General features: G+C 43.0%; 1 protein-coding gene across 1 annotated transcript in view; it reads left to right on the top strand.

The window, feature by feature from the left end:
- The window catches only part of LOC119377492 (Golgi reassembly-stacking protein 2-like), a 44958-nt gene that overhangs the window by 5976 nt on the left and 14611 nt on the right, over window positions 1-24371 (top strand). The window contains 5 exon segments of the mRNA XM_037646928.2: window positions 5732-5818; window positions 15694-15824; window positions 19897-19907; window positions 19910-20004; window positions 21924-22002. Of these exon segments, the coding sequence (XP_037502856.1) occupies window positions 5732-5818; window positions 15694-15824; window positions 19897-19907; window positions 19910-20004; window positions 21924-22002 (403 nt within the window).

The raw sequence follows: 24371 nt of genomic DNA on the forward strand, positions 1-24371 counted from the left end.
GTGTGGAAACCAAACTTGGAATCCATGTTTGTGGTTTGGGTGCTTGACAAATGAGGCTGTAAAAAGATCAGCAGTTGACCTTTTATGGAAACATCCTGGTACGCTTGGCCACCCCAACCCACAGGCTTTCCTGGCTCAAACTTTGATGCTCTTGCTGTCCTTTTAGTGCCCTTGAGATGCTGCATGACCAGCTCTATTATAATCTTGGGCATAGAGGGGCAAACACACTCATGACCTGACTCAATCAGACTTGGGCTGACCGATGAGCATGAATGAGTTCGGTCGAGTTAGAGTAAAGTCTGAGTCCAAGAGATCCTGGCTGAGTAGAATATTGGTCATTCTATGTTTGAATGAACCTTATGCAGAAAATACCGTTTGTGAGCTATTTTGAGCAAATTGTGATTTTGCTGACCTATGGTCAACATCGGAAAAGCCATATACTGCGGCTACGTATATCACCCATGCCCAAGTGACATAGCAAATTGAACCAAAACTAGATGCATAGCTACCTTAGCTACTGCAGAATGACCGCTTGTTGTAGAGGTACTTTTATGTGAGAGGGTGTTTTGATTTGATTGTTTAATGAACGTCAGACCTATGTTAGAGTATGCCTGTGTGGCTTGGGACCCGCAGAGTAAAACCCTATGTAATATGCTCGAGCTGGTACAAAACCGTGCAGCCCGTTTTGTCAGTTCTAACTATGACTTCACGTTTAGTGTTACTGCAATAAAGGATAGGGTGGGGTGGGAATTACTAAGTACACGTAGAAAAAACATTAGATTAGAAATGCTTTTCAAAATCTTTCATGGCTTGGTCAAAATAGATAAAGAATCTTACATTTTACCTCCCCATTTCTTGTCTCACAGAACTGACTACCCTCTAACAATAAGAGAAAGTTTTTGCAGAACAAACGTATACCAATACTCGTTTTTCCACACACAATCTCCCAGTGGAATCAGCTTCCACAGGAGATTGTTGACTGTCGCACAGAAACTTCGTTCAGAGACATACTGTTACACTCATAGTTTCTTTTTTCTTTTTTTTGTTGTTGATTTTGTTTTCATAGTTATCCATTTATGTAGGCGTATGTTACCCTGTGTATTCCCCCTGCAATAATGCCTTCGGGCGCTGCAGGTACTTTAAATAAATAAAAAAATAATAAAAAATAAAAATGATAAAATCCTACTTCTATCGTTTCTTTCTTTTTTTATTAAACTTTGCTGTATTGCATGTGCGATTGATGAAGGTGCCAGCGTCTTCATAACGTGAGAGCTCATTAAAAAACCTGTTGTGTGGCCTTACAACTGGACTTGGCTCACAACAGTGATAAATTTGGACGCAAGAATAGACTTGCACTTTAAATCTGTGTGGAAAACAATGGCATTGCGATAAGGATGATGCAGAATGAGTGGCATATTCCTACCACAGTACTTGTGCTGCATCTTTCTGGTGGTGCCATTGTCTTTTATGTCGATTTCAAGCGCAGATTATTTCTGACTAGCCTATAGTTTTGCATCCTACAGAAAGTAGACATGCAACTATCATTGTTACAAGTATTTGCATGCATTATCTTAAGGTGCGAGGTAAATCTCGTTTAGCTGGCACAGAAAAGCTGGCTTGTATATCATTCCCATGATGGCCAAGTGCTTCCCTCTGGTATTGTGTTTGTTGAGCACGTGCAGACACATCTGTTATTTTCGCAGTTCAGTCAGGTCATGATATTTTACTGTTTACTTTTATATTCTGTTCCATACCAGCATAACTTTGTGATGAGTAGTGTCTAGTTAGTGTGTCCGTTTTTAATCTTTAGCTCGATGCAGTTAGGCTGAAAACATTGTAACAAGCAGTATTGCATTGTTATATTGCAATTTTAAACAAGCTTTCATCAGGTATACATTAATATACTTGCAGCTGCTGTCATTTGGGCATTAGTGTCTCATATCTTATGGATAGGCAGCAGAAATCAGGAAGAGATTGTGTGTGATGTTTTCTGCATTGAGTAACAGAGAGGGCAAGACTAAATGTAATTTTCTGCTTTTAGTGTAATGAACACCAACAAAGAAAACAAAGTACTTTGCAAATCCATGATAATTACATAGTGGTTGTGTTTGGATTACTTTTTAGAAATAGCCGAATTATATGTGGTGTTGTACCGCGCCATTGTGAGCATTCCTCATGCAATTCACCACGAAAAAATTAGGCCGTCCAAAGGCTGTACTTCTTTGCAATACTGAATGGCGTCAAAAACCTTATATCCTGCTCTTTGTGGATGGAGACCTTGCATGAATCCTAATGTAGAATGTCGTGGCTATGTATCTGTGATAACATGTTCAGGATGGGGAACTAAAGTCAAGTGAGTCATAATTAGGGCAGCCCAGCACCTTTTTAAGCAAAGTACACAAAATCTGATCGGAACAAGTGCAAATCTAGGGATAAATGTGGTTGTCTTAAAAGTACTGCTTCTGGTGCATATCATCTCTGAGGAAGTTAATGGTCTGGAGTGTCATATTGGATAGGTGCAGTAAGACTCGCTGGGCAAGTTGGCTAATAACCTACTCAACACACTTAGCAAAACGAAGGAAGCAAAATAGAGAGAAAGGAAAGGCAGGTGGACAGCCCTGTTCACTGTCTGCTCCTTTCTCTTAGTTTTGTTTCTTTTGTTTCGCTAAAGTGCCTTATGTTGTATTGGTTCCATGTGGTCTATCTGCCACTAGAACCCATATTTTTTGTGATATCACTTATCTCTAAACTCTTCCTAGCTAGAAAGTTCTCACCCTTTCTGTGGCCTTGAGTTAAATGTACCCTGCAATACTTTTCCAAATAATCATCGATTGGCTTCAGTAAAGAGCTTATTGCCTCGTGAATCGACTGCCACAAAAATTTTAGAATCCGTGAAGTACAAGCGGAGTTCCAGGGATTTGTCGCACGCTTCCAGCTCTTTCTCTCTCCTTTCATACTAGCAAGCGCGCTGAAAGCTAAGCAGGGCGGGGAATGACAAGGGGGCAAAAAGATGCATCTGTTCGTCAGCGCGTGTCATGACCTAGAGCGCTTTCTTTTCATTTTTTTCTTTTTTTTTTCTTTGAACACGCGAGTTACTTTCAGTGTGATCGTGTGCGTGACTGTGCCGCGTAACTGTTCAGCTTACTATGCTCAAATCGGCCAATGGCCGTGGACTTTGGGTTTATGGCATCATTATTCGAGAGAAGAGGGAATGATTTCTAGCTGACTTTGAGAATTAGTTGTAAATTTCAGGCCGCGTGCTGCGCTATAATGTTGGCCCACGTGTTCTCAGGATCCTTGACTACTGATCGGCAGCATTCATTTTCTGACCATGCTGAAAAAGTGTTGCAGGGCCCTTTAACATGCTTTTTCTTGGCTCTTGTTTAGTTTTAAGTAGTTTGAACCATCTTGCATTATGATGGGGCGTGCATGATTGCTGCATAAGATGCTGGATCCAAGCCTTTGAAGAAGTGCCAACAGAAGCAGTTTTGTTGGCTTTCTTCTTTTTTTTTTTTATTAGGATGCTGACTCGATGATGACAGTAGGTTGCTTCAATTTCTTGACATGTGCTAGGTTATTAATTCTATTATGTTTTTATTGTGGCTAAAACTGTTTGCCTAGTTAGCATGGTTTCATTGCTTTGGATGTTGAGCAGGATATTTTTACACATCATGAAAGGTGGAGGTAGTTACGACCTGGCATGTCATTCAACTTGGAAGGGAAAAAAATTTCAGAACAAACGATTTATGTAGATCCTAAGCACTTACAGGTAGTCAGAATCACCTGTGTAGTCCCCTGCTCATTTTCAATTTTAGCAATGTGACAACTACTGGGTGACCGATAAATACTGTAACGCACTTTGTCTTATTTTATTTTATAATGTTTGTAATTTCTGTCACCGACATATTCACTTGTGTTCCTTGGTTTTTTCTTTATATATAACTGCAATTTTTACTGTTCTTGGTACCCTGCTTTTTAGAAAAAATGGTCCCTGAGAATTGCACCACACGGTCGTGCCCATTACAAGCAGGGGTTGATTATTCTGAAATCGCAGATGTTCGAATGGCATCGTCTTCAAGTGTATCAGCTCCTCAAACAGTTTCAGGAGACAGAACCTCAAGGACCAGCAGCGAAGCGGGAGGCCTCGAACGGTTAGAACCCGGGAGCTTAAATTACCTGGCAGCGAGAAGATCAAAATAAATCCGCCAAGAAACATAAGGAAACTTGCCAGAGAGCACAGAGATAGCAACTCGACCATGCAGTTACTAATCAGAGAGGATCTGAAGCTCACGTACGAACCCATTGAAAGGAAAAATGCTCACGGATGGAATGAAGGCCTCCGGCTAGAAAAGTGCTGCTGGATGAAGCAGCTTGAGCCGCGGTAAAGCTCTGCATTGGATTCTGTTCATGGATGAAATCTTCACTGTTGAACCAGCTTGGAATTCTCAGAATAACCTAGAACTGTTGCCAAAGGGTTCTTCACAAACTGTATGGCATAAAAAAACCCCATTTCCCTAAAAGCATCATGGTCCGGGCTCGAATTTCTGGTCTTGGGAAGCCCAAGCTCATTTTTGTGCCGAAAGGAGTAAAACTCAATGCCAAGGTTTACTGCGATTTGATCGTGGAGGGCACTGTCATTCCATGGGCTGAAAGACATGCAGAAAACATTGACTGGTGGCTGCAGCAGGACTGGGCCCTGCCCACGGAGCGAAGAAGACTCTGGAGTGGTGTAAGGTGAACCTTTGCAGCAAGTTTGGTCATCAAATTCCCCCTGATCTCAAGTCCAATGGACTTCGCTGTTTGGGGGATCCTGGAGCAAAAAGCATGCTTTTCAAGCGTAATCCATGAATCACTTAAACATGCTCTGGAAAGAGCATGGGAGGAAATCGCTCCAGAAGACATCACAGCCATTTTGAACAACTTCTGGAAGCATTAAAGCCTGTATCAAAGCACAAGGCGGATATTTGAAACTGAAATTTGAGTTCCTTTGAAGAATTGAACCTTGTGAAAGAAAAATAAAGCACACCTAGTTTTGTTCATCCATTGAAGAGTTTGGTTGTTATTTTACATACAGTATTTTTCAGTCACCTGGTAGTTTGTTGTATTTGCCATAGTTGTGGCAATTTCAAGTTCTGAAGAGTACATGGTTTTATATGGAAGCATAGAAAGCTGTGGATTTTAGTGCACATGTTTACCATGTGCATAACCTGCACTTAATGAATTATTAGTGTGAAGTTGAAAAAAAAGTTTTCTGGACTTTTCCTTTTTTGTTTTTATCAATAGCTCAGTGCCTAAGTGAAAAGCATTACATGCCTTGTGTATTGAGAATGGGATAGCAAATGATAGATCCAGGCAAGTGTATTGGTTTTGTTTTGGAAATAAGGTATGAACATTGCACCCATGTTTTTACTATCGAAGCTTTGTGTCTTGCTCATTCTTCGTGTTCCTTCAGAGACCAGATTTCATTGTGGTTTCCGTGTAGACATTTAGCACTATTTCAAGCAGCGTAGAAAGGGAGCATCTGCCATGCGGTTCCAACTTTGCCTTGTTTGTTGTGTTGCCAATGATGTGTATATTGGTAACAAAAAGAAGAAAAGTGCACACTGCAGTGTTTCGTTATCCTAAAGTACCAGTGTTGAGCAAGAATTGATTTAAACAGAAGTATTTTTCACGAAATGTACTTAAATTATTTTTTGATGCCTTTGCAGTAGTTTGTCATTGTTGATTGCAGGATGTGAGCCCTCACTCTCCTGCAGAAGCAGCAGGTCTCAGGCCTTATGCTGACTATATCATTGGCTCGGACTCTGTGCTGCATGAGGTAATGTTTGTTTCAGCATTATGTCTTGCTCAGTTGTGGCCCCTCCGTAATTTTGTTTCGCTCATACAGGGCTTCTAGATGTCCTATTGTAATTTTTCTCTAATTTCTTGAAAATGTTGTCGCTTGTTTGCTTCCAGTAATTCCATAAGTAACCTCTTGAAATTTATTGTTCGATCAACAGGCTCTCGTGTGCCAAAGGAAAGTAAGCATTTGAAACCGACTTTCGTTAACAGGTTCTGCATATTGTCCAGAATGACTGTTATCACTGGTCTTTCAAATAATATGGTACTGTTTTTTTTGCATGTTAAGCGTTGAATGTGCCTGTAGTCGTATAAATGAGAAGTTTGTGTAGAACATTCTGTTAATCAAAAAAATTTTGTTAGTTTGTATTACAAACTACAGTAAAACCCTGTTATTTGTGAATAAATTAAGACTGTACTAATTTCTTAATGTACTGTATTGGAAGATTGCACTAGTTGCTTGCTTTATTGGAAGCTACAATATAGTTGGAAGGTTTTTCTTTTTTTTTTCTGTAAATGAAGGCTCTCTGTATATTTACTTCAGGTAGTAAAATATTTCTGTACTAATGTGTTTTATCCCTTCACAAAATGATGAGAATGTAGTAGCAATAACAGGTTGATTGGATTAAAGTTAACTGTTATGTTAAGGGATTAATGAACTTGAGCCTTGAGCTCTGGCTTTTTGGTTCTAGTATATATGTTTAAATGTTCAAGTGTGAAAAAGGACACAGCCACAATGTCATTGCAAACATTTTCTTGTTTGTGCCTTTTTATTATGCGTGAATGTTTAAACAAACCAAAGCATGCTAATTGTAAATGAGCTTTTAATAGCAAGTGAACTGGACTTTCTGTGCAAAGAACTAGGGGCTCTTTGTTGTTGAAGTAACAGTGAAAATGAATGGCAAAACATAATTCTAAATTTAATAGCATACTATCTGCCAGCCATGCTATCAATCGGCAGAGCATTGCGCAAATTGTTACAGCACGAGACAGATGCAAATGCAGTGCTGAGCTGATGGTGCCCATGCATCCTTGACAAAATGAAAACACATTGTGTCTCATCATGCTAGCTTGCACACGAGAAATTCTTAGGGTTGTTCTGTTCACTATGTTGACATGCATATGAATGCTGTAATGGTTACAGTATTGGGCTTCTGTACTAGAGGTCCTGTGTTTGAATCCTTTGGAAACATTTTTCAAAATAAAAGAAAAAAAATCACTTATTATTTAATCTTCTTGTGTTTTATTTTTATTTTCTGTTTTTGTTTTTGCATGAGGGGCTGTGCTATCGCGGACACTCGTGCGTGCATTTTTCTCACTTTTTACTCATAATATGTCCTGTAAAGCGTAGGAACCAAATAACAAAATTATCCTCAGTAATGCTGCCATACAGCATACACTTCAGCTGATCTTAATATTGAGAGCTTCGACATCAGCATAGTGATCAATGTAAATGCTTTATTGCACCAGAACAGTAGTTGTTTACCTTAACAGAATGGTCTCTTTTGCCATCTTTGTTTTAACTGATATACTTACTGCATGCTGAATTTTGCATCGTATAAGCTCTTGTAAGGACCACACCTTTTACATTTAGTGGATTTGTGTACTGCTGCTAATATGTATACAAAAGTGAATTAAAATGTTTATTTGCATTGCAAGACATAGCTTGAGGTCTATATTTAGGCTTTAATCATTTCTGAGGTAATGATTAAAGCCTAAATGCCATGGCAACTCAGTTGCCAGTTGTCGACGTCTTCAGAGCTGCTGGTGCTGTAATGAGTTCACTAGAGGCAAGGTTGAAATCGTCACTAACAGGCCTTATATGGAAGGATTATCCTGTGTTCACTATGCAAAAATGAAAGCAACCAGTGTAACAGCACTGAAGTCACACAGTCTAAATTTAATATAGACTGCGGGAATAGACATAATTCTGGTATGCCACCAATAAAGGAGCATTTCTCACATTACTGGACATCATTGGGGTTCAGCATTTTTAACAGTGGAGCTGTTTTAGCTCAGCAAACCCCCGTGTCGCAAAAAACTACCTAGCTATGGCGTCACCTCGCACTGCCTAGCAATCACCTGGCACAGCTGCACCTACGTCGCGCATCTTAGATACCTGTTTACATGACCTCACATTGACTGTTGTTATGTCTAACGTTGCGTAACGACTAGTCACGTCAGTAAAATTGCATAATGTAACAGCTAGTCATGTGACATGTTCCCGCCAGAGACCATGCAACAACTAGTCACGTGACTAAAATCACGTAACATCATATAACAGCCAGTCCCGTGACATGTTCCCGCCAAAACCACATAACTGGTCATGTGACTAAAATCATGTAACAGCTAGTCGAGAGACATGTTTCCGCTAAAAACTACATAACAGTACGTGACATGTTCCCACCGACTGATTGTGCAACTTGCACATACTCTTCTCATATCGCATTACCCCTCTCACCCCTGTCATGACCACACCGCAGTGGCATTACTAGCAAAACTTAGAAACTAGGTCGAACACTAGCTCTGCTGTTGTTTCCAGCCTTGCGCCACTAGTGCAAGCTGCGCACATTTTTGAAGTTCATTTTGGGGCAATATCATAAAGTGTCTTTTGGAGTTTTTTTTCAGCAATTATTGAAATTGCAGCTTTCTTTATGGTGCAATGAAATTTTTATTTCCACGGTATCTTTGGTGTTAATTTTCACTTTTCAACTTCCTTTGTTGTACCCCAGAACTACTTAGCCTTGACTGCAGAATAGAAGGAAAGCCAGTATAGTCACTGAAATGTTTTCACTTAGCTTGGTGTTTCAGCTTCAAGAGTCATTTTAACATATAGCCCATACATATTTACTATTGTTGTAATCGGCCATTGTGGCTCACTTCTTCCAAGATATGGAACAGAGCATCCGTGAATGCCCTTGTAGCATTTACATTGTATACAGGAAAAGCGAGTAGAACCCACAGTACGTGAAGCAAAGCACCAGTCTTGAGCACTCACCCTCCAGGAAACTAGGGACTTAATGATTTCAGAAAAGTCTCTTGCCAGCAAAGTAGTGTCACTTGTAGAATGGCCAAAAACCAACTTCGCACTCTGTTGAATGCTTCTGGCAGATAGCCCCCTTCATGTTGGGTTCGTTCTCTGAGCGCAGCATTATACCCCAGTCAGAAGGCCAAATTTAGTTGCTCCTTGAGCAAGTGCTGTGTTGTACTGCTATTGAGGGTACGCATAGGTGCAGATCCAGGTTCTTTTCCAGGAGAGGTTTGACTTTGTTGTGATCAATGATGATTGCAGAGGTGCTTATAGTTAATAATAATAACAAATTCATGCCTTAGTGCGCATTCTCACAACACAGTAGCAGTTGGAAAGAAAGATTTCATGAGTTTGCCATGTGGCGTATGCTGGCACTGCACGCGCATATTTCAAGAGAGAGTGTCAGAACATTCAGACATCCGCCCTAGATCCACGCATTTCGAAAAAGCGAAGTATGTGCCATGAATGCTCTTGCTGGTGAGCGCGTTCTAATGAGGATGCTGCTGACTGCAATGGCATGTTGCAGTTGTTTAAAGGGGCCCTGCAACACTTTTCAAAGTAGCCATGGAATGGCTTCACTAAAGGAACTTATTGCCTCACGAATTGAACGCCGCAAAAATTTTCTGAATCCGTCCAGTACGAGCGCAGTTACAAAGATTTGTCGCACGCTGTAATTGCTTTCTCTCTTCCTCGCCCCGATGAAAGCGCTGGAAGCTAAGCAGAGGCGGGGGGGATGGCACGGGGGAACAAAACAAGGTATGTCGTGCGCCTCCTGACCTTGAGCTCATTTTCTTTCTTTTTCTTCGAACGCGTGGCATACTTTCAGTGCGATCGCGCGCGCTGGTGAGTGGCGGCCTCTCGCGACGGCCGCAGTACTACTGAGGCTCCATCAGCATCATTTTTTGTCGAGAGAAGAGGAAGAGCTTTTTAGCTGATTTTGTGAACTTCTTGTAAATTCCAGGCCGCGTGCTGCACTATAATGTTTGGCTCACGTGTTCTCGGGAGCCTTGACTACCAATTGGCAGCGTTTTCTGACCATGCTGAAAAAGTGTTGCAGGGCCCCTTTAAAGTGAACCGTAAATTTACCTGTCTGAGGTAATCAAAATGGCTTGTAGGTGTACTGCATTTCATGACGTGTCGCTGCACCGTGAAGCACAACTTAAACAATAGTGGTCAAACCTCGTTAATACGAACCCGCTTTATATGTAACAATCTAACGGTTAAAACGTAGTTGTGATGGATCCCTGACAGAGTCTAATTCAGCCTAATGTATTCGCCGATTGCTGAAGCTATAGTGGCTCGTCCTATGCCTACCAGTTAGTGCGTACCGTGATAACTTTTTGTCACATAAAACTTAACTACACCCCTTATCTCATCGTCATTACAGTGTGCTGCAAAAGGTCTTCCACCTTTCAATAACTGCAGGGACCGATCAGTCAAGGATTCCAACTTCTGTGTGATTGCGGCAATGCCTTTATAAATAAGCATCATAAAAGTACAAAGGAGAGATGGTGGTGACTGACGAATGCGCCAGTATGACTTATCGCGGACCAGCCTATCACAATAAGCATCTTCAGCTATCTGCTCGGCCGTTTGTGGCGCAGCGCTATTCTAAGTGTGCTGCACACTTTTTATTGGCAGCAACTGAAGGGTGCCTTGCCGCTGTTCTCTGCCACCTTGTGCGGGACTGCTTTCAAGAGCATGGCACGGATGCCGAGAAACCTTGCTGCACTAACATTATCAGGCCAAATGCACATGTATGGCACAGCAAGCATAGTGCTTTTCTAAGCATACTGTACGCTTTTATTAGGGAATGACACAAACACCCTTTGCCTCAGTCTGCTGCCGCCTTCTCGTGCAAGACTGCTAGAGCATCATGGAGATGTTGAGCTTGGGGGGGGGGGATAAACCGTTCGCAACCTCCCTTCCAAAATTTTTACACTTGGAATGTATATAGTGCACACCAGGTCCGTAGCCAGGGGGAAGCCCGGCCCCCCCCCCCCCCCCCGAAATTTTGGTGAAGTATGTGTTTTTACCAAAAATAATAATAAAAATATGTGTTTTTCTCAAGAAGTCAAGGTTTTCAGCAAGTGGGCCCCCCCGAAAAAATTCCTGGCTACGGGCCTGGTGCACACACACATACAAACAAATGCATGAACATGCATGAAGAGCACATGTTCTCGCTAGAGAAAACGGACTGTCACGACGTCTTTATCCCGAGTCCCTCTTGATACAGACCACTCTGGGCACTGTCAGCAGGAGCGATGGCAATCCACCTTCAGTATATGTGCGTTGCCTGCGTGATGTATTCAAGTGTATTTAATGTGAACTCCTCGGACACGTTTTCATTTTACTTGTGAACAAGGCATCCGTGTGGGAACCAGAATGTCCTTTTGTGTGTGTATATTGAATTTTTACTTTGGTCAGGGCAGTGCCTTCGTTGTGTATCATTCTGAATAGATGGGCTTCCGTCAAACTTTAAACTTCATGCATAAGAGAAGTCAGCCCCCCCCCCTCCTTCCCCAACCCAGCCCAGCCTGAAAATATTTCTGGCAATGCCCCTGACGCGGAGTGCACGTCACTTGCAGGAAGCTAGTCGTCACTGCATTGATACAACAACGCGGCGATAGTCTGGAGCTGAGTGGTACTATGAACACTTCCATAGTAAATACGCACCTACGGTACAGCAGATGGCCCAGCAGTGACGGCTTGAGCTGGGTAGGCGACGTGCTGCATGCAACTAGTCAGGGACAATCGGCTACACGTGGCAGTAGCGTGTTTCAATGAAACGGTGTCAGTTTTACCACATTGCTGATCGCAGTATAGGCCTAGTGCGCTGCAGCTTTAACTGAACAAGTGGTGCCACCCGCAGCACAGCACGCTATTATCAGTTGCAGCTGAGAGCGGTTGCGTAGGGGAAACTGCAGCAGCTTGAAAGAACGAAGCTAATTCGTGGTCAAGCAGGAGCGTAACTATGCTGTTGCTGCGTGCATGGCTGTCACAACAGCTACAGAAATGCTGCCGGTAAGCTGCCAAAAATAAAATTATGTGGATTTATATAGAAGGCTCACGAGAATGAGCGATGAGGGCGTTGGATGAAGGCGGTGCAACGTGCGAGATAAAACAGACGATCTTCTTTTTTTTTTTTTAATCTTTGCTATTATTGCGAATATTTGCTCGTCGTGGTCATATACTCTGCCTTTTTTTTAGCCCCGATGGAGGTCTTTGGCAGCTAGTGAAGCACCTAAACCGCATATGCAGTGCCCACTTCTTGGGCGATGATCACAGAAGCTCGATGGCCCTGCACTCTGCCTATATGTTCCGACACTTTTCCTGCATGCTATTGGAAAGACTACAACCGGGCCCTACCACGAAATGTTATAGATCTTGACATCTGGAAGGGGACGCGGCGATTGCCAGAGCCAGGCTCATGGTATGGTCTGTGCAGGATGTGTGCTCGCACTTGTTGACAAACATGCCAAGACGGCGGCGTGCTTACACCATCCTCGGCGCCGGTGCTGAGCCTTGCATGTGCTTCTTGCTCTCACATGTGCAATTGGTTCTATAGACAACTAGGAAAATGTGCAGAAATCATCGAACAGCCCCAAGGAATGAGAGAGCGCAAAAACTCAAAGGGTCCCTTATGCATTCTGTTAAGACAACTAGAAGGCAAAAGCTATCTTTTTCCTCTTAGCCGATGTATTGATGCTGTCCTGCCCCACCCTTCGGAAGCTTTCTGCACCTAACGTGTTTTGCACTGCCTCCAAGATCGGACCGCCTTTGACCAAGCTACGATGCAATGTGATGACTTCGTCACGTTACGTCACTGTGACGTCATAATGACTTCACAAATTTTGGCAATCTGTGACGTCACCGTGACGTCATATGATGACGTCATCTCGTGATGATGATTTTTGCATCACTCGTCCCCGATATCGCGGGATGCGAGACACAGCAAACGGTCAAATTTCGCGTTTGATGAGGCATCTAAGGCTTTCGCCTTAAAAGCGAGAGGGATGGAATGTACGAACTTTTTTCTTGCTTAGCCCGAACCTACTACCAATAGATTGGATGCAAAAGTCAAAGAAAGCTCTTCGTGTAATACATGAAAATGAAAAAACCTTTATTTAACGTAAATTATGCAAGACTTTGGTAAACTTTGATAGCATGAGGGCGGACGTCCTAGCCGACATTCTTATCTGAACAACACACTTTCCAATGAATTCGGAGGGCCCCTTTGCAGACACAGTTTCCTCCCTAACGCCGTAAACATGATTGCCGGCATAAAGATCATTGCCGTGAAGAAGATGGCTTGCATTTTAAATAACTTTCTACGTGTTCAGTTCTGCGGAATCCAGAGAACACGCGCTGCTCCTTCCGCAATGTAATTGCAAAGAGCGCCCGCAACATGTCACGACGGGATCGCGCACGCGGCCGCTACTGGCGGCGCTTACTGTCTTAGCGCCGCAGCGCCACCATACCAGCTATGAGGCCTATTGATGCGCACACATGTCACGAAAAGCTGATATGTGTCTCCATCTGCTCTGTTGCTTTCCCAGTCTGTTCTGCTGCTATGTCAGTTGCTGTGTGTTCCGGAGTCTGTAATAGTTTCGAAACCCTCCTTGGTGTTGCCACCGCATGCTATCGGACGGTATTGCGAGAGAGATGGAATCACTGCTTTGGCAAAAAGAAAGAAAGGCTTTGTAAAGTGTATTTTAGATGATATTTGCTGTGACACTACATTTATTTCTTTGTTGGTGTTGTCGGCGCAAGCCAGGCGATGCAGATTTGCAATTCGTGGTTAGTGCATACTACCGTTAACTGTGTAATTATGCCATGTTCCTGGCAGATATGTATTAACGAGGTTTTACTGTACACTACTCGTGGAAGCCGTTGATGGTTTCACAGCACTTCTCACATAGTTCATTCTCAGGCATGCCATTGATATCCGGGCCAAAACTTGTCACATATGTATCATTCCATCAGCTTAGCAGTGCCTGCGGGCACATGGCAGGGGGTTGGTATGCATCGTGCAAATGAGTACACTCAGCCTAAAGCTCCTTAATTTTTGGGAGCAGCTCATTGTACAGTAAAATATTACTTGAACAAACATCGGTTAGGTGAACTATTCAGTTGTACAAACTTTTTTAAGTCCCCCACAGAAGCGCTGTTGAACCCAGTGTTAACTCGCTTCAGTATAACGAAATTCAGTGCACAGTGCATTTCAGTTCTATGAACATTTTCAGTGACACCATCCAATGCCTCCCCGGTCATGTTAACCACTTCAACAAGTACAACCCCACTTTTTGTAGCATAGATTTACTGTCGCCTGTGCGATGCTGCCAACGGATCTAATAGCAGAGGCCACGATTTCTCTGTCCTTGTTCCGATTTTCTCTGTCCGCTTCTTTCTCTGTCCTTGTTTTGTTCCGCTATATTATGTATTTAAGTCAAGACCAACTAGCCCAAATTTCAGCTTAACTTAAAGGGGTGGTGCCATCAAATTTCGAGGCTATAACAAGCATGTTGTGGGTTTCCTCTGTATGCAAGGACACTCCACACGAAGGGTCGGACACAGCAAACTTTAGAATATATTTTAATTCACTTCCAAAGTGTACCCAAATTCCCATTCTCCCGATCAAAACCTATCGCTAGCGCGCCAACACTGACGTAGATCTGTAGGATGGACAACGAAAGTTGTAGTGACGTCACACCAGATCTGCTGTAGTGACGTGAGTGACATCCGGACCTCCGCCACCTCCGCAACGTACGTACCGGCTGTATGAACTAGAATATATTCTAGTTCACTATAGTACCGGCAAAGCATTGGTTGCTACATCACTCGCCGAGTTTCGATCGTTTTCTGGCTAAGTGCGTCACAGCCTTGTGTGGTCACGTGACCACGCTTCCTACACTTCTACGTCACAGCCCAACCTCGGCCCCCAGAAACCGAAACCGAAGTTGTCCACATCAAAAGGCGATATTAAATTATTTAGCGAGAATACATGATCTTGGTGTGTGCATCGTTCTTCCTGGAGCTATAGGAAACGCTTACAGCAAGAACGCGCAAGCCACAAACATGGTGGCACCACCCCTTTAAGAGCTCAAGTGCAGCAAAAGATTGCTACATTCTTCACAAGATCCTCAGTAGGCATAAATTCACATGACAAATAAATACGTTTAAATTTCATTTGAACACGTGATGTTTCCTTCAGCTTGTGATAACAAGCTACAGCACAGCTGTTCAGTTCACGGAACTTTCACTTTAACAATCTTTTTTCCTGAAGTCCCTTAAAGTTTGTTCAAGTGAAGTTTCACTGTAAATGTACTTTGGAAACCTTGGCTTGATGAGGTAGCTTGTACAAGGAGTCGCAATTTGGTACATAATGAGTAGTCTGGTCATCTCAAGATTTAGTTTTAAAAAGTAATATGAATTGTCAACTTCTTTTTTACCAGTGGCATTTTCGCATTTTTTAGGATTAATCCATCAGTCACTTGCTGTGGTGTAGTTCATGCTGCCAAGTACATTTGAGCACTGTACTTTGGAAAGGAAGTTTTGGTATACTACATGGATAAATTTTATAATTCTTTTTTTCCTTTTAAAAGCGTTTTTTTTTATTAAACACTGGATGTTGGCCTTAAAGGATAACACTCTACATGATGCATGTTAGCACCAAAAAGTGTGCTCATGAAAAGTAGGTACTTATTGCCAAACACAGCCACTGTACTTTTCACAATGTTTATTAATTATTGTGTTGAATTTGTTCCCTTCTAAAGCTGCATTGTTTGCCCTTTTTCGTTTTTTTTTTTGTGGAAATTTTGCAGTCTGAAGACTTGTTTACGCTGATCTATGCCCATGAAGGCAGGCCACTCAAGCTGTACGTGTACAACACTGACACTGATGGTTGTCGAGAAGTTACCATCACTCCTAACATGTCTTGGGGTGGTGATGGCAGGTATGTGGCAGCATCTTAAAATGTCTGAAGCTTTCACTTGTTTTTCTTCTTTTCGGTGAGCTCTTTGCACTAACTTTCAAGTGTGTGGTGATGAATATTGTATGGCCGGCAGAAATAGGTACAGACCTTGCTTGTTATTGGATTGGCCATGAATTCAGTCATCGTGGCAGTCAAGCATGACAGCTGATGCATCTTGGAGCACTCCTTTGATACCAAGGAGCTATTTGTAGTGCGCATGGGCGTCAGAAAAAGGGGCAGTTGCACCCCCTAAGCCACACCACCAGTTGCCCTCCACCCAGCCACATCAGCGCTGCCCCGCTCCCCCCAACCGCAATGCAACATGGGTGCACACCTCCCAAAATAAATCCTTCCGACGCCCATACATGTGCGTGTCAACAAAATGCCTCGTTGAGGCTGGGGTGCGATCTTGTACCTGTTCTTATAATGAACGAACATTTTGGCCACATTCAACTGGTCGAAACTTGCCTAACAGGGGGCTATTTTGTACGCGTTCTAGCATAGAACGGGGAGGAGGATCGAACAAAAGGAGGAGGGAAGCCACACCACAGGCATTTGGTCGATGCTATACTGACGGTCAAGACGTGAGAATAGCCACAAACTGCATAGAGCGGAGAGGAGCGTTGGAGCGTTGGAACCATGGAGGAAGGAAAAAGAAGGAGGTAGCATTACGTCACGCAGCCCTCCTTGGCAAGCCAACTCGCTTTGAAGCCAGCAGTGTCGGCCCACACGTGACCTTTTGCGTCAAGATCACGCAAGAAATGAGTTTGCCGAGATTTCGGGTATGGCACCCGGTAGCTTTAATCGAAGCGCGCTTGTTCGGCGCAGACCGGCCGGCTCACAGAGGACGTTCAAAAACGGAACGCCACCAGTAGTACTAAAACCTACCCCGTGCTCTGACGTCTTGATCACGTGTTGGGCCGACACGTGGGCTTTAGTCGCGTGACGTCATGCTCCCTCCTTTGGAACGTCTCCGACCCCGCTCTGTCGATAGAACGGACAAACAGTCTCCGCAATGACTGGATTGGATCGAACGAAAGCGGAGGAGTGCGCTACCCACGCATCTCGCTACCGCACTGACAGTTTGCGAGAATGGCGTCTCCGTTCTCGTTCATGCCATTTCGTGTCGCCTGCGTGACTGCTGCAGTCACAGAAACGAATCCCCGAGTAGAAGATGCGTTTGGTGCACGTTAAGAACACCAATGGTCGAAATTTCCGGAGCCCTCCACTACGGCGTCTCATAATCATATCGTGTTTTGGGACGTAAACCCCAGATATTATATTAGAAGATGCGTTTGAGGTGATGACTGAAGAGGCCGACTTGGTGACGGGGCCCTCGCTGTTCGGCGTGTCGGACAGCTCGCCCCACAGCCGACGCCTGTCCGCTGCCGTAAATTCGTGCGTAAACTCGCTAGCTCGTACGGCCAACTCTCGATGCTGTTCCGTAAACGAGAGCAGCAACTCTCTCTGATTGTCGGGAACGCGCGGACCTAGTAAGTGCGTGTACTGCGCCATTTCGACAACTGAATAACAGTTCCAATCGTCGAGCCATTTGAATTTACAAGTACACTGCTAATACTAGAAGCACTGGATGAACAGCGTGGTCGCCAGCGCCACTACCGAACGTCTCATGAAACCAAGGAGTTATGAAACTGCAACACCCCCTGGCGCTATGTCAAGACATTAACACAAGTTACTGGTAAGTCGCCGAGCTCTTCCACTTCAAGCTACGAAAAACAATGCTCTCAGTATTGATGTTCATTTAAAATAATTGTACATTTATTTATGCATTGGATACATTCCTGAATTCCCGAGCTCGCCTATTGGCTGTGTGCTCCCTCTCGTCCTTTTGTTCGATCCTCCTCCCCGTTCTATGCTAGAACGCGTACAAAATAGCCCCCCAGCTTACCTAAGTGATCGTTGGGAATCATTTGCAGCAAAAATGTTTGTGTTAAAAAAGGGTACAAGATTGCACCCCTGGTCATGAACTCGATACAGTAAACCTGTGTACCTGTACACCCTAAAAAAATTAAAACAATTTATGGCACTGCAATTTTCATGGTTATGGTGCATCTTTATATTGCTTGCATTGAAACTTAGCTTGTAGTACATATGTAAGCTTGTCTAAATAATTAGCCACTCTTTGAAAAAGCAGATCAATGCATACTAAATGCCACGGAGAAATGGACAGATGGTTCCTGGTATTCAGAGATGCTCTGTGCAACTTAGCTCTGGCAATGTCTCAAGTTTTCGAATGTGGAAGCTGTTGGCTTTTGTAAATGAAACTTGTAGCTTAGAAATTGACTAAAGCACATTGATGAGTTAGTTTATTGGGGTTCATGATAGCACAGTGAAGTTCACTCAAGGGGGAGAAGGAAAAAAAATCAACATGTGCATGCGTGCATACACAGTGATTATTGGCCGCGAGATCGAGCGGAGTCGCCGCCTGGCGGCTACTGGTTGAAGCGCGCCTATGTGGATTGCTCCCTGCATCGTCTGCTAGCCACGCCGTGTTTGCATGTGCGCGTACGTCCTGCACGTTCTCAAAGGGCGGTTTGTTCTGTTAGCGCGATTTTAACTGCTTGTACATACCTAACTGGTGTACAGAAGCAAATGGCTTGCTCGGCACATGCGCATTGTAATAAGATCAGTGGTGCGAATTTCGAGAGGGCTGTGTATTGGTGTCAACCCTTCGTTTGCCGGAATCATTTCAGTCTTGATGCTGCTTTCTGGCTCAAGCACATCGTAAAGTGCGCTTGGCATAGTCCCACATGAGGAGCATTAAATAGTGTGTGAATGCAGCGTTTTAGCGACTCGGTGGTAAACAAAACGAGGCTCATGCACTTTCGCGTTGTTGTTAGGTGTATAATTGCGGCACTGTAGTTCATGATGAGTTTAGTTGCGCTTAAGATGTCCTTTTATTTTACGGTCGTGGTCCCGCTACAGCGAATATTTCTATCGAGTGAAGTCTGAAACTTCGCTACTCAATGTCCCTAAAAAAAAAAACAGACAATGGAATGACATGGCAGTGGTAAAACGGAGTGCCGCGCGCAATTTTAACTTGGCGGCGTGCCTTACATTTATGTCGTATAATTCACGCAAAACCTCATCCCTTTTTTTTTTCACATTATCTTGAGCGTTTGTGTGGAGTTAGTATAATTGATGGAGGCAGCGGGCATTATACTACTTTTGAAAAAAAAAAAAAAAAGACACTTTTCCATAAAGTAACCGGACCTTTGTTGCATCATTGTCGTGCACGTAATCAATCGATGAAAGCTCTGTGCTCAACTTTTACCTGCGTATGCGTATTCGCGTGAATAGTGCTATTGAACTCATTGCGCAGGAAGATGGGCTGTGTACAATGAACAAGAAGTAAACACTAAGTAGTTCAGTCGTGCTACAGCAGTGCGTAGTACACAGAACACAAGCTAAACACGTACAGAGAAAGCAAAACGTCATACAGTGCGTAAGTGCAGACTGTCATCCAGGGCGAGCATCCTTTCATTGGCAGATTGCGCTTTTTCCCTCACTAGAATAGCGACGTTGGATGACGTTTGTGCATCGATTCAACAATGAGGAGTGTATATACCAGTAAGCAGCAATCACGCTTTTATTCGCGACAATCGGCTGAAACTCCTCACAACAAAGCGCCGCTGTGTGCATTTATACACGCCCCGACCGCCTCTTCACACTGACACGGTGACGCTGCTGCCATCTATAGGTCGATCTCGCGGCCATTAGCATGTGTAGGTGGTGATGTTCGGACTCCTGCTATGATTATTTGCATTGTGATGCATCTAGTCAGCTATGGTTTTGTGTGATACCATGGCTCTATGATGTATTTTTTTTGTCTCGTACATAATTTTGCGTGATCCTTTGAAGTGGATCTGTCTTGGTCTGTGAAATAGCCAAGCGGTTTTCTGTGTGAAAGGAATTAATGTTTAGAAATGTGATCTTTTTTTTATCTTTCTGGCTTTCACTAGTTCATCCAAATCTTGTCTATGTGAAATTCCTTTTGGCATGTGTCTCTCCAAATTTTCTTGCTGATTTGCAGTCTTGGCTGTGGTTTGGTTATGGCTACCTACATCGATCCCAACGAAGCCTGTGGCCAAAGCTCCCTCGTGGCCCTCAGCAGTGCTCCTGCAGAGATGGTTTCTTAACTGTAAGTTTTTGTTGAATCCTAAGGGGACTTGTGATTCTGGAGGGTTATGGTGCACTGTACTTGTTGTTTAAAATGTTGCCTGCGACATCATACTTTGGTATAAGGGGCACGTTATGGTAGTTCTCACATGCACATACAAAAAGTGTGCATTTGCTTCCTATTTTTATACCTCTTTACTTTTTGACGTTATTCACACTCAGTGCCATGTGATTCTGTCATGGGCAAAAGTAATGGACTTCTGTCAGTGTGCTCAGGCAGAAGAAATGGTGAGTGGGCGCTGAACTCTTGAAATGTATGCTCAGAACACCCAGTGCCATCTTGTGCTGCATCACTCAAGCCCACGTGTCATCACCCTGGCAAGTGTGCATCAGCGTTCTTGTATTATTCATTGATATGGTTATGGCATTGTCTGATGTGTGCGTGCTATTAAAACAGAATTCTATGCCAGCTGCGACTCTCTGCTGCTGATACCACTTCTCACTTACATTGCCATGATAGCTGCAAGCTTCCATGACTAACTTGGTCATGGTGATAGCTTGCAAAAATTTGCAAAGTGATACGTGGCTTGTCAGACAGAGCGAATGGTCATGCCAACAAATATAGACACAATGCTCACTTCACCAGAATTGATGGCACATGGATTTGAGCAGCCAGCACCTGTGCACTGCATGTTCATGGGCACACACTCACTGAGGTCTATTACTTTCGGTCATGACTGTACTTTTTTACAACTAGTGTATGGTGGTGATAAAATTTTGGATGCTACTCTATGTCATGTGCAGCACGGCATCAATCATAGTAAATTTAACAGTGCGACTGAACGTGGACGGAGAAATCCACACCATATGTCACAATCTGAAAAGGATTGCGAGAGGTCCGGTGCGGACGTTGTTTTTTCCACTCCTGTGACTGCAGTCAATGTTGACAAAGAAATTTACCCCTTGTTCCACAAAACATAGTGAGCAATTGGTGGATTGTGTTAAAGACGTGATTATTCGGTCCCTTGTGGTGCTCGTGCGTACATTGGCCAGACTGGCCATTGTGTCCAGAGAGGTTGAAGGGGCATAAGTACATTACAAAATTTCCGGCCACCTTGCCATTCATCAAAAATGTTCTGTGTTACTGTGTTTGATAAAACAATTCTTCTTAAAAAGGCAAAAGATAGATTGATGAGGGCAATTATTGAAGCTGTGAAACAGAAAAAATAATAAGTGTGTCAGCATGGCTCCTTTGGCACTGCAACAAGGAAATTACATTTCTTGAATTGTCACCCTAGTCTGGTTGTAACGGGTTGCGATTGTGGTGACAAACGTGCGTGTGGGTCCTTCCTGTTTATCTTTTTCACCACCTTTTTTGTTTTATTTTTACATGCTCACATTTGTGTGTGTGTATAGTACACACACACACACACACACACACACACACACACACACATACGTCACGTGTGCTTGAAAATAAACATTTCCACTTGAAAGTACAAAAACAAAACTGTGCTCTGTGTGTGTGTGTGTGCACGCGTGTGTATGCGTGTTCTCTGTCCGCGTTCAGTCATGCTGTTCAAATTATTATGATTTTCAACCAACTAACCCACCAACGCACTTTGCCCAAATGCATGTCAAGTGTTATCTCATACCTCTGGATGCTGTCAGCATTTGTTCCATCACTTTTTTTGTCAATATGCAGTTGTCATACACAAGACCACAGGTTCAAATTCTGGCCAAAGCCAGCACCTATCATTACTGATTACATAGAGAAAGAGTGTCCTTTTTACTAATTTGTTTTCATGCAGTTTCAAAGTAATGGGTAACACTACATGGAATGCTATAACTATTGGTAATAGCTCTTTATGTTACTTTTTGGCAACTTCATTTTTCTATAGGTCCAGCTGAGTGCACCGAGCATTGTAAGTGACCCTACAGCGCACTAGCACAGAAAGTCAACGCTGTTCCTTGAGTGATGTGTCTATGCAACCAGCAGCAGACTCCTCCTTGCCTTCACGTAAGATTTGCTGGACAGTATTTATTGTCTATACAGGATGGCATTGTGCTGGTATTACATAAAACTGGAACTCCTTGCAGTAGACTGTCAGTGTATTTTATTAAAAATAACCAGAAATACGTCTGGATAACAAGTGCAGTCCATAGCCTAATCAAAATTGCATGCTAATTTTTCACACAGGAGAAGGTGAAAAATTTAATAAATTGGGTAGTTAAAAAAATTTGGGGAAGGGGAATGTACAGTAGACTCTCAGTAAATGGAAATCTCTTAAGTGGGATTGCTGTGTAAATGGAACAGCCGCCTCTAATATGATTGGTTTTGTACTTGAATTCTGCACCCTGTTCATCTCTCAGTAAATGGAACTCCTCTTAAATGGAACATATTTTCCTAGTCCCTTCAGGTTCCATTTAACGTGAGTCTACTGTATTGTAACTAGAGCTGTGCGAATAGCAAAATTTTGGGTGCGAAGCGAATTTGAATATTGAAGTGTGAGTGCGAATCAAACAGAATATTTTTCGAATATTCTCGAATATTTTTGTAATACTTCAAAGCGAAATTGCAGAAAAAAAAGTGGAGAGGATTCCTAAGCATATTCTTATGAGATAGCAGCATGAAAGTGTTTCTTTTCGCTAGGTTGATGAAGCGCTGGCGGGGTGGTGTTTCATAGTTGTCTTATAAAGAATAGGCAATGTAGAGGCCGAATTGTATTTATGTACATGATTTGGTGCAACCAAGTGTTGCCGACAACACTTTACACGTGACAGGCAAAGATGCCATTTGCTCAGCCTCTATCTCTTTCAACTTCTGTGGAAGCCCTACTGATGTGGCGGACAAGGGTGTGCTTTGTCTGGAGTTCCAGATCTGCCTCGTAGATGTCAATATATAAGAACATCTGAAATTTTGGATGCTCAAAAGCTTCGGCGTCCGATTTTTCGGACTTCCTGCCCAAATTTTAGGTACGAAACAGCATAACTGAGCCCCCGCCTCTGCCACATCTTCATCTCCATGTTGGAACCAGCGTTTTCTTGAGTTAATACATTTGTGACCGTAGCGGAGCTTGAAGGGACCACTTCCAATCGCACATGACTGTGTCTTGGCTAAGTTCGACCGTAACAGAGCTTGAAAGGCAGCTTTGCCGCAATACAAGATGTAATGAGGTGAAGCATATTGAAAATTTGAAGGGGTCACTTTCAATCGGACGTTGACTGTATTTGTCTTTGGAAGTTCGAATTGTTCGAATAGTAAAATTATAGTGCGAATCGAATCGAATAGCAAACGCTATTCGAAAAATATTCGAAATTTCAAATATATTCACGCCACCAATTGTAACAAGTCCTTAAGGAGAAAGCACAGTAACAGGATTTTGCTCATTCTTGTGATAATGCTTACTTAAAATTGCATGATTGTCGGCATTTTGAGTCTGTCTTTCATGGCAGGGTGTAGGTGGACTTGCGATGTCGTGATGCTGTGGTGTCTAATGTAATACGCCACTTACACTGTAAGCTGCTGGCATTCTTGGTCATGGTATGCAAGTTGCATACCATGACCATGTTCTGCTTGGCTGTTGTGATGTCAGCTGGTTACATTTTATTGGTAAAGTCATGGGGTTTTTTTATTTTTTTTTAATCTATGAATGTCATGCTTGTTTAATGTATAAATCAGCAGTATTGATGGGTCTAAAGATGGTGTAAGTTTTCTGTACAAATTTAAGGAGAATTTCTCATATTAGATTCAGGATTGGAAGTTGTTACCTACTTACTGTAGCTTCTACATTCAACTGCATTGCATTTGTGTTTAAAGGTGAAGCTGACTTTAAGGGGATTGGTGTAAGCTGGTTTTTTACATGCTGTGTTGCAGCAAAGCCTACACATAAAGAAAAGAAGCTCATGCTGGAGCACAGTGAAATAAATGAAACCAGCAGCTGCCAATCTATGTTCTGCAGTAGCCATCTAACAGCCTTGTATAGTTAGGACTCCGATGAGCAGCATGCCTACGATGAAAGACAAAAGGAACCGCAACAGCAGAATGTGAATGGTGCTGAAGGGCAGCAAACACCAATGAATAGTGTACATGAAATGCCAAATGCACATGGCAAGCCAGACAAGACGATCCATGTTGCATACAGTTGAACCCGACTATATTGAGCTCGGATAAATTGAATTCCTTTATATCAAACTATTTTAGAGCATGGCAATGCTTTAATGTCAATGCACAGGAAAAGCTACGGCTACTTTAAAGAAAAATGACCGGAACACTTGATATGTCGAACATTGGGCAGCATTAAATGCCCCAAGAGGTTGGCTATTCTTCACAAAACTTTGGCTTTTCCTCGTGGAAGGGGACTTTTCTGCATGCGTTTCAGAGAGTAA

The sequence above is a fragment of the Rhipicephalus sanguineus genome, unplaced genomic scaffold (assembly GCF_013339695.2).
Source record: "Rhipicephalus sanguineus isolate Rsan-2018 unplaced genomic scaffold, BIME_Rsan_1.4 Seq480, whole genome shotgun sequence".
In the NCBI taxonomy this organism is placed as follows: Eukaryota; Metazoa; Arthropoda; class Arachnida; order Ixodida; family Ixodidae; genus Rhipicephalus; species Rhipicephalus sanguineus.